Source organism: Felis catus, chromosome D2 (genome assembly GCF_018350175.1).
Source record: "Felis catus isolate Fca126 chromosome D2, F.catus_Fca126_mat1.0, whole genome shotgun sequence".
In the NCBI taxonomy this organism is placed as follows: domain Eukaryota; kingdom Metazoa; phylum Chordata; class Mammalia; order Carnivora; family Felidae; genus Felis; species Felis catus.
In genome coordinates this window covers 35155691-35167474 of record NC_058378.1, presented here as the reverse complement: position 1 = coordinate 35167474, position 11784 = coordinate 35155691, and the positions used below count along the sequence as shown (strand labels likewise).

Below are 11784 nucleotides of genomic sequence, written 5' to 3'. Positions count from 1 at the left end.
CTGTTGAAAAGACTTTCTTTTCCCACTGAGTTGCTTTGGTACTTGTGTAAAATATCAAACTACTTCATGTTTAAATTTATTTAATCTTTATGTTTTCCTTTTACCTTCTCTTAACATTCTTTCACTGGAGGTGGTGGTGGTGGATATGTTTTCCTTATTTTACAGTTGAGAAAACCAAGGCTCACAGCCATTCAAGAACTTGTCCAACGAGACAAAAGCTGGGGACTAGACCATAGAACTACAACTGAATCATAAAAAAAAATTGTTTACATTTTAAACCTATTTTATCCCATGAAAATATTATTAAATGGACACTTTTTCTGAAGGTGATGTAGTGAGAGAAGTGAATCATGAATTTTTTAATATTTTAATACTGGTGGTATTTTTAGACTGCCAGCTAAACACATGCTTCCTTTGTAGGCTTATGTATGTCTAAAGCAATCTCTATATTATGTATCTTTGGTTTGAAAGAGTAAAAAATTATAATAATTGCTTTGCAAAATTTGGTAAGAATAATAGCTTTTAGCCAAAGTTGCTTGAACTTTAAGAATGTATTTCCTTCACCCTGATCTTAAAAAAAAAAAAAAAAAAAGTCTTACTCTTTGATTTTTTCAGACAAATAAAGCAGTAAAGGTACATATAATGAAGACAGATGTAAAAATTATCAACTACTCTTGTAGCTACTCTTATTCTTTTTTTTCTCTTTCTCCTACTCTGTTATATACTTGAGCACCCAGCCTATCTTTAAATGTTTGTACCATCTTCTTTTCCAATCTTATGAAAGCACTTTTCTGGCAACCTTGATCACTTGCTGAGACTAGGATGACCTCAATTTTCTAGTTCTCCAGATCACCAAGCTTCATCCCCTCTCCCCCACCAAATGATCAGTCTTCTGTTCCCACCTCACTTGCCCAACTGTGACTCACAAATAAATGGCCTATCTTTTTGGATCACTACTCTGGTAAGAACTGCCTTTCCCCACGTATAGGGAGGCAACTTTATTAAAAACACTGGTCCACAATATAATTATACTTAGAGATGTCACAAGTAAACTATATCTGGTGAATAACTTCGGATAAGAGGGTCACACAGCTATTTGAAGCCAACCTGGGGCCAGGGCTCATGTCTTCTTGATAACCTCATTATTCTTCTCCCATACTGCATGTCCTCCCCCAAATATCTATTAAACCAAGATACTATAAAGTGAGACTAGGTTAACTATTCCCCAGTCCAAGATGCAAAAACTTAGGTCACAGTGGGGAATGTGTTAACAACCAGTCAGAGATTTCCTGAGACCAAGTCTGTTAGGCTAGCCATTATTTCTCCTTTGCCCTTTATCAAAACAGAGAACTAAAAAAAAAAGTGTCATCAACTCAAGGACAAAATACACATATCCCAATGATTATTTTTTATTATAAGAAGTTATGTGCTCTGTGTGCACGTTAAGTGCTACCAAATAGCATACTTTGTAACCTCCTTTAGTGCCTGTCAGAGGCCTAGTGAGTGGTACCTGATCAATAGTCTTGGGATAAGAAAGTTTCTCATCAAAAAGAGTAGAAAAAGTTTATCAGTGTCCTTCCTAAGACAAAGACATTCTGTAGTAGTTTTAATATGATAAAGATACCTTAGCACTTAAACTAATTGTTCTTGAGAGACAAAGTTGGAAGATTTACACTTCCGGACTTCAAAACTTACTCAAAGCTCCATAATTGAAACAGTCTGGACTGGCACAAGGATAGACATATGGAACTGAGAGTCCAGAAACAAAACCTTACATTTATGGCCAATTGATTTTTGACTAGTGTGCCTAGCCAGTTCAGTAGTGGAGAAAACAGTCTTTTCAACAAGGTGCTGGGACAATTGGATATTCACGTGCAAGAGAATTTAGGCCCTCTACCTTACATATATACAAAAATAAACTCAAAATGGATCAAAGACTTAAATCTAAGAGCAAAAACTATAAAACTTAGACAAAAACACAGGTGTTAGTCTTTGTGATCTTGGATTAGGCAAATGGCTTCTTAGACATGAAACCAAAAGCACAAATGACAAAAGAACAAATAGACAAACTGGACTTCATACAAATTGAAAACATCTGTGCTTCAAAGGACACATCAAGAAAGTAAAAACCCACAAGAATGGAAGAAAATATTTGTAAATCATATATCTGATGAGACACAGCTAGAATATACAAAGAACTCTTATAGTTCAATAATAAAAGTACAAATCACTCAATTAAAAAATGGGCAAGGGATATGAATAGACATTTTCCACAGAAAAAAATATAAATGGTCAATAAGTATATAAAAGATGCTTAGTATCAGTCATTAGGGAAATGCAAGTCAAAACCACAATGAAATATCCCTTCATATTCCATGGTGTGGAGAAACTGAACTCTCAAACCTTGGTGAGAATGTAAAATGGTGCAGTCCCTTTGGAAAAAGTTTGGCAGCGTCTCAAAAAGTTAAACATAGGGTTACCATGTGACCCAACAATTCCACTCCTAGGTACATATCCCAAAGGACCGAAAACACAAAAGACTTGTATATGAATGTTCACAGCGACACTATTCATAATAGCTAAACAGTGCTAATAACCCAATGTCCATCAACTGATGAATGGTTAAACAGAATATGGTATATCTATATAATAAAATATTATTTGGCAAATAAAAAAATAACTGATACATGTTATAAGATGGGTGAACCATGAAAACATGCTAAGTGAAAGAAGCCAGACACAAAAGAACACACATTATACTGACTCCATTTTTATGAATATCCAGAACAGGCAAATTTTATAGAGCCAGAAAATAGATTAGTAGTTGCCAAGGGATGGGGAGTATGGTGAATTGGGAGATACAGTGTTTCTTTTTGGGATGATAAAAATGGTAATGGTTGTATAATTTTGTGAATACACTAAAATGAAATGAATTGTACATTTTAAAATGGAAGTTTTATGGTATGTGAATTATATCTCAATTAAAAAAAGAAAAAGACAAGCAAGCATAGCATACCTTAAAGTTTTCCTAAACATAAAACAAACAAAAACTTGAACCCTTTTTTATGGCTTGAATTCAATGTTATCAATATTACCTTTTTCTTCTTCAACAATAATAATCATAATGATAAAAATAGCAGGTACTTATTAAGCACTTACTAGGCAGGCAGCAAGCAAGCATTTTATACTTGGTATTTTCTCTCAAATCATCTCAATGATCTTGTACATGGAGTTATTATCCCATTTTATAGAAAGGAAAATGAAGGTAAAAGAGGCTCAGTAATTTGCCCCAGGTTATATAAAGGCAATTAAGTTTGACTCCAGAGGTTCTATTATGCAATTTTCTCTTCCTTAAAACAGTGACTTATTGGTCTCAAGTACTAAGTTATTTTTCAATGTATTATGTTGTTTTTCTATCACCAATGAATTAGATATCATTTCAGGACCCAGTATTAAATAATGATCTTAACCTCCTTATCTTGTTGAGAACAGGGCAAAGACATAAGGAAATTCCTATATGACAAGTTTTTATTTGTATCAAATTACAGAGTACCATAGGTAAATATAAGATTATAATTTGAATACTATAACTTATAATTTGGCAAATTATTTAATTATCCAAAGTTTATTACATGTTTGAGTATGCACTAAAGAGGTTATTTGGCATAACTTGGCAAGATAAATTCTTCTGTACCTTATTTGACCACTTATCATTTATATATGTGGTACACATATATGTATGTATACACATACACACATACATATATACATACACATACTCCTAAATTAAGTATACTCGTATAAAAAGCTGAAGATTGATGTTTTAGAATTAAGTCCTTTTAAAAATCTATTATATTAAATCACATCTGCATTCAAAGCAGAAATGTAAAAAAACTGATCAATTTGCTAAATACACATGAATTTACAAAGTAATTGAAAATGAAATAAAAATTTCCATTGAAATGTTATATTCCTGTTTAATCAACATTTAAGTGGCACTATCAAACTATGGAAATAGACATTATTTTTTTAGGTTGTTGAGAGAATAAAGATTCTACTGAGAATTACTGTACCCTCCAAATTAAGAATGAATATTATTATAGTAGGAAAAGATGGCAGATAATTTTCTTCTTTATTAATATGGGAATTCTCAGGAAGCAATCAGGGCAGTATCTGTTCCACTGGGCTTGGATTTCCTGCATTTCTATCAGTGGAAATCTGGCTTCTCAGGAAAAGTGCAGCCAGTCCGCCTAATTATGACGCTTGCTGCGTAGTGACCAGCACGGATGCATTCAGTCAGGGGCTTGTCAGAGACCAGCTGAGACAGAAAACCTGGAACACAGACAAAAGGGAAGAACATGAGTATTGTCTAATAGCGTCAGAAATGTCATGTTGGGTCAGGCCAAAAAGTGGTCTATGTACCTATCTCTTTCTTCAGTCTTGATAGTAAGTGTTAAACTCCAAGTGTTAGAGTCCATGTGGAAGAATTCTTCCCCCAAACATCATAGGTTTTCCTCAACATTTCTTTTAAAGAGCTCAAGTTGGGACATGACAATTCACCATCAAGTCATCCTAGTCTTTGTAAGCCAAAAGTATAATCACACTTTCCTTTAGTTTTGAGATTAAGAGGTTGTGAGTAAGAAATACCGGCCAAATAATATTATTTTGGGTCTTTACAGCTGAGAAGGTATTAGTTATTCCCTCACTCCATCTCTCTGGATTCCTTCTGTGTTGTTATTCCTAGCATATGCTTTTGCACAAAACTCTATTGTATGGATATCTCTCCAAGTACAAATTTAAGAGCTGAAAAGTTATAAAGGACCTTACACCTCCCTTTTACTCCCAGAAGCAACTGTGAAATAATTTCTATAGTCAAGTGCCATGGACTAGTTGACATTAAAATAAATGTGATAAAGTAGAAAATAGTGTTAAGGATTTCTGTTTCTGACCACAAAGAAATAAAATAAAAGCAACCAGATTTATCCTTTTCCAGAAACTACTAACATTAAAGACAAAGTATATGAAGGAAAGTTTTTCAAATACTGTAAAAGATTCATGAAGGGAGGGAAACAAATGGGGTAAACTATAAAATTGCTCTAGCTTACCACCTAGAGAGAGTTACCAGGCCACAACACAAGAAACAACAACCTAGTGAGAGTTCAACAGTCTCATTGAGTTGACAGGATGGATTTGGGAGTCTAAGTAGGACAAAATTAATAGGAAAACTGATCAGGGAAAAAAAGAGAGAGAAGATGTAAGTTGCCATTATTGAGGATAAGAGATGTGATGTCACTATAGAATCTACATACACTAAAAGAATAATAAAGAAACATTAACAACTTTATGCCAATAGATTTGGTAAATTAGATGAACTGGACAAATTTGTGGAAAGACACAAGTTATCAAAGTTCAGGAAGAAATAGATAGCCTGACTAGTCTTGTACTTACTAAACATATTGATTTTATAGTTAAAAAGCTTCCAATAAAGAGAATTTCAGGTCCAGATGTTGTCACCGGTGAATTCTACCAAATATTTAGGGAATAAAAATAGTATCAATGCTATACAATAACCTCTTTAGAAAACTGAAAATACTTCCCAACTTATTCCTTGAGGCTAGCATCACTCTGATACCAAAAAAAGAAAGAAAAAAAAAAAAGAAAAAAAAGATGCAAATATTTTAAAGAAAATTTTAGCAAAGCAAATCCAATAGTATATTAAAAAAAGGTAATAAATTATTTTCTTAGGAATGCAAGGTTGGTGTAACATTCAAAAATCAATCAACGTAATTTACCATAACTAAGAAAACCATAAGATCATCTAATAGAAGAAGAAAAAGCAGTTGGCAAAATCCAAATACATTCCTAATAACAACTTTCAGCAACCTAGGAATACAAAGGAACTTCCTCAACCTGATAAAGGGCACTTAGGAAAAACTTACAGTTAAAATCATTCTTAATGGTGGATGGTGGAATGTTTTCCCCTTAGGATCAAGAACAAGACAAAAATGTTTGCTCTTAAACAGTGTACTGTACTGAACACTTTAGCCAGTACACTAAGGCAAACAAAAGAAATAAATAAAAGTTGGGGCGCCTGGTGGCTCAGTTGGTTAAGTGTTGGACTTTTGATTTTGGCTCAGGTAATGATCTCATGATTTGTGGGATCAAGCTCCGTGTCGGGCTCTGAGCGGGCAGCATGGAGCCAGCTTCGGATTCTTTTTCTCTCTCTGTCCCTCCCTTGCTCTCTCTTTCCAAAATAAATAAACAGACATTTTAGACATTTTTTTTTAATGTTTTTTTTTTTTTTTGACAGAGAGAGAGAGAGAGAGAGAGAGAGCGAGCATGAGCGGGGGAGGGGCAGAGAGAGAGGGAGACACAGAATCCGAAGCAGGCTCCAGGCTCTGAGCTGTCAGCACAGAGCCTGACGTGGGGCTCGAACTCACAGACTGCGAGATCATGACCTGAGCCGAAGTCGGACGCTCAACCGACTGAGCCACCCAGGTGTCCCTAAACAGACATTTTAGAAAAAAAAGAAATAAATAAAAGGTATCAAGTGCTTGCTTTGGCAGCACATATACTAAAACTGCAATGATACAGAGAAGCTTAGCATAGCCTCTGAACAAGGACAACAAGCAAATTCGTGAAGTGTTCCATATTTAAAAAAAAAAAGGCATTAAGATGGAAAAAGAAGGGAAGTTGTCTTTGTTTGCAGACGGCATGTTTGTCTATGTCTATGGTTCTCAATAGTGGGTAATTTTACCCCCCACCAGAGGACATTTGGTAAGGTCTGGCGATTTCTGGTTGTCACAGCTAGGGTAGAGGGTGCTGCTGGTATCTAATAAGTAGAAAGAGGGATGCTGTTAAATATCTTACTGTGTCTATAATGCTGAGATTAAGAAATTCCTGGCCTTTGTAGAATATCTTATAGAATCTAGAAAAAAATTACTGGAACTACTAAGTGAGTTTAGTAAGGCTGCAGGGTACAAGATCACTATACAAAAATCACCTGAATTTCCATACTATATACACACCATACTGTGTGTGTATATATAGCAAGATATACCAGCAATGAACAATTAGAAATTGATATTAAAAATCACTTTTAACATACTATCAAATATGTGTAATACCTGATAAAAGTGTAAGACCTACACACTGTAAATGACAAAACAATGCCAAGAAAAAGGAAGAAACCTACATAAATGGAGAGATATAAAGTGTCTGTAGATCAGAAGATTCAATATTGTTAACAGCTCTAAGAAATTTTTCTATGGATTTAATGTAATACCAATAAAAATTCTAGCAGACCTATCTTTCGTTTTTTTTTAAAGTTTTTTTGTTAAGTTTACTTATTTTGAGAGAGAGAGAGCATGTGGATGTGAGCAGGGGAGGGCAGAGATAGAGGGAGAGAATCCTAAGCAGGCTCCATGCTGTTAGCACAGAACCCAACGTGGGGCTTGATCTCAGGAACTGTGAGACCATGACCTGAGCTGAAATCAAGTGTCAGGTGCTTACATGACTGGGCCACCCAGGCGCCCCTCCAGCAGGCCTTTCCTTATAGAAACTGTTAGCTGATTCCAATATTTATGTGGAAATGCAAAGGACTAAGATTAGTCAAAATACACCTTTGAAAAACAAGATTCCTTTAGTTACAACTTATCACAGAACTAAAATAATCAAGACACTATGCTATTGGCATAAGGATAAACAAACAGATCAATGCACCTGCACAGAGTCCAGAAATAAACCTACTTCTATATCATCAACTGATTTTTGATGAAACTATCAAAACAATCCAGTGCAGAAAAGATAATCTTTTTTAAACATTTTTTTAAACATTAAAAAAAAATATTTATTTTTGAGAGAGAGAGAGAGAGAGAGAGAGAGAGAGAGAGACAGAGAGAGACAGAGAGAGACAGAGAGAGATTGAGAGTATGAGTGGGGGAGGTGCAAAGAGAGAAGGGAGACACAGAATCTGAAGCAGACTCTAGGCTCCAAGCTGTCAGCACAGAGCCTGATGCGGAGCTCGAACTCTGGACCGCAAGATCATGACCTGAACCGAAGAAGGGACACTCAACCGACTGAGCCACCCAGGCGCCCCAAAAAGATAATCTTTTAAACAAATGTTCTTAGAACAGCTGGATGGCATATTTGAAAAAACAAACAAACAAACCACTTCAACCCTTACTTAACATCATCTACAAAAATTAATTTGAAATAGGTCACAGATCTAAATGTAAGAGGTAAAACCATTAAATTCTAAGAGGAAAACATAGAAAATCTTAGTGATTTGGAATTTGCCAAAAATCTCTTAAGTAAGACATAAAAAGTACAAAATTTGGGGCCCCTGGGTGGCTCAGTCGGTTGAGCGTCCGACTTCGGCTCGGGTCACGATCTCACAGTCTGTGGGTTCGAGCCCCACGTCAGGCTCTGTGCTGACAGCTCAGAGCCTGGAGCCTGTTTCCAATCCTGTATCTCCCTCTCTCTCTGCCCCTCCCCCAGTCTCACTTTGTCTCACTCTGTCTCTCAAAAATAAATGAATATTAAAAAAAAAAAAGTACAAAATTTTATAAAGGAAAAAATAACTGGGCTTTGTCAAATTGAACACTTTACACTTCAATAACAAGAAACAACACAATAAAGAATGAGCAAAAGTGTTGAACTAACATTTTAGCAAAGAAGATGAACAAATGCCAAATAATATATTACTGCCAACCTGCTAGAATGGCTAAAATTAAAGACTGACCATAACAAGTGTTATCAATGGTGTGGGTGAATTGGAATCCTCATATACTGATGGTGGGAACATAAAATTATAAGACCACTTTGAAAACCATTTGTCAGTGTCTTAAAAAGTTAAACATACATTTACCATTTGACCTAGTCATTTTATTTCTAAGTATTTAACCCAGGGTCAGTGAAAGCATATATTCACACTAAAGATGTGTAGTGAATGTTCACAAAAGCTTTGTTTGTAATCTCCCCAAACTGGAAATGATCCAGATGTGGATGAGAAGAAGCAGGAAGGCAGGATTACAAAACAGCATGGGGGTAGTGGATATGTCTATAGTGATGGTTTCATGGGTGTATGCCTCTGTTAACATTTGCAAAAATGTACACTTTAAATATGTGCAGTTTACTGTATACCATAGTACAATAAAACTATAAAAGATGAAAAAAAAAGAGAAAGTGTTGTAGTTACAAATAAGATAGGTCAAGAACAGAAGAATCTGGGGCTACGTTCCCTCCAGAGGAAACCTGAACCGTTGTAGCAGACTCAAATACTCAGAAGAATGGATGATAATGAGAAACTGTTCTGTAGCCAGACTTCCAGGCTGTTCCCTAGGCCCTGGCAGCCTGGTGGGGGTGAAGATTAATTGAGAAGCTGTGGTATAAAGACCTGTAGAGAGCATTATAAGAGATTTACGTCCTTTCTTCTCTACCTTTCTGACCACACAAGCTTTTTTCCTGTTAGATGTGGGGAATGCTCTGTATCTAGTAAAATAAGTATTCCCAACCAAATAATAAAATTAATTTGGTTAATGGAGTGATATATTTTGAAGACATTTGCTTAGAATGTGAAGTCACTCCCTCAAGAGGTTTAGTAAGAGTATTTTATCATTGAGTTTTCAGGTAACAGTCAAAGGTCAATATTAACTTTCCGCCAAGCTGCGAGGCTAAAATGCTCAGCCCACACAGTGAATGGAGCAGACGCCAAATTCAGAGTCAGATCAGCTTACAATGGAAACACGTCTATTAGAAGCCTTATAAGCAACATCTGTTTTCCTCATTCCTTCTGGTATGATCTTTGTGAGAAAAAGGAAAGCTTATGTTTATGAAATATTTTTGTAAAGCATAAGCACCAGCATCCTCCTTCTAAGAGAATAGCTAGTTGATGACTGAAGTGAAGTACTCTGAAGAGACATTTGCTTTGACAAGTGGAAAGCCGGGATGCAGAAAAAAGCTAAGACCTTTGCCCTGGGTGAATAACAGTTTTCAATAATCTATTTAGAAAAACCAACTGAGGTGAACTACAGATGTTATATAATCAATTATAAGTGGACCCTTCATAAAGTAGCTGATGTGAATCTTTTTGTGTGTGTGTGAATCTTAAAAGTTATGTAAAATGGTTTAAATAAAGAGAACTTCGGTTTTATGAATCACAGGGAATCATTTTATCACATGGATAAATATTCTAAGATAGTTTTTTATTGTGTACAACATACATAACCTAAAATTTAATATTTTAACTATTTTTAAGGGTGCAATTCATGGCATTAAGATTTTGCAATGTTGTGTAACTATCACTTCTATCGATTTTCAGAACTTTTTTATCACTTCACCAGAAACTCTATATTCTTTAAACAATAATTCTCTACTTCTGGCCTCTGGCAACTGCTCCCCTACTGTCTGTCTCTATGAATTTGCCTATTTTAGGTACCTCATATGAATAGGATCACACAATATTTGTTCTTTTGTGTCTGGCTTATTTGACTTACTGTAATGTTTCTCAATAAAATTTTTTTTAAATCAAAATATAGTTATTTTTTTAGAAATAGAATTTGGTGACTCAGCACTTACTTATAACACCCAGTGCTCATCCCAGCCAGTGTCCTCCTTATTGCCCCTCACCCCGTTAGCCCTTCCCCCCACCAACCCAACACCCCACCAGTAACCCTGTTTGTTCTTTGTATTTAGGAGTCTCTTATGGTTTGTCTTCCTCTGCTTTTACTTTATTTTTGCTTCCCTTGCCTTATGTCCCTCTGTTTTGTATCTTAAATTTTTTTTTGCTTTTTTTCTTTTTAAAAAAATTTTTAATTTAATTTAAAAAAATTTACATCCAAATTAGTTAACATATAGTACAACAGTAATTTCAGGAGTAGATTTCTTAATGCCCCTTACCCATTTAGCCCATCCCCCCTCCCACACCCCCTCCAGTAACCCTCAGTTTGTTCTCCATATTCAAGAGACTATTATGTTTTGCCCCCTCCCTGTTTTTATATTATTTTTGTTTCCCTTCCCTTATGTTCATCTGTTTTGTCTCTTAAAGTCCTCATATGAGTGAAGTCATATGATATTTGTCTTTCTCTGACTAATTTCACTTAGCATAATACCCTCTAGTTCCATCCATGTTGTTGTAAATGGCAAGATTTCATTCTTTTTGATTGCCGAGTAATACTCCATTGTATGTATATATATATATATATATATATATATATATATATATATATATATCCCAACTTCTTTATCTATTCATCCATCGATGGACATTTGGGCTCTTTCCATACTTTGGCTATTGCAGATAGTGCTGCTATAAACATTGGGGTGCATGTGCCCCTTCAACACAGCATACCTGTATCCCTTGGATAAATGCCTCATAGTGCAATTGCTGGGTCGTAGGGTAGTTCTATTTTTAGTTTTTTTTAAACAATTTTTTAACATTTATTTATTTTTGAGACAGAGAGAGACAGAGCATGAACAGGGGAGGGTCAGAGAGAGAGGGAGACACAGAATCCGAAGCAGGCTCCAGGCTCTGAGCTGTCAGCACAGAGCCCGACGTGGGGCTTGAACTCACGGACCGTGAGATCATGACCTGAACGGACTGAGCCATGCAGGCGCCCCTAGTTTTAGTTTTTTGAGGAACCTCAATACTGTTTTCCAGAGTAGCTGCACCAGCTTGCATTCCCATGTATCTTAAATTTTTTTAATGTTTATTTATTTTTGAGAGAGAGAGAGAAAGAGAGAGACAGAGTGCGAGTGGGGGAGGGGCAGAGAGAGAGAGAGAGA

At 35.7% G+C, this 11784-nt stretch overlaps 1 protein-coding gene and 1 non-coding gene across 6 annotated transcripts in view; one reads left to right on the top strand and one right to left on the bottom strand.

The window, feature by feature from the left end:
* Positions 1 to 3510: 3510 nt before the first annotated feature.
* ADK (adenosine kinase) overlaps positions 3511 to 11784 on the bottom strand; it is a 523245-nt gene continuing 514971 nt past the window's right edge. For all 5 annotated transcript variants that reach the window (XM_045040997.1, XM_045040996.1, XM_019813326.3 and 2 more), the window contains one exon: positions 3511 to 4332. In XM_045040997.1, coding sequence (XP_044896932.1) covers positions 4208 to 4332 — 125 coding nt within the window. In that variant the 3' untranslated portion in view covers positions 3511 to 4207. The remainder of the gene's footprint in view (positions 4333 to 11784) is intronic.
* On the top strand, positions 6551 to 6657 carry LOC111557154. Its single transcript, XR_002737013.1, has one exon. It is a non-coding gene; the product is annotated as a U6 spliceosomal RNA (small nuclear RNA).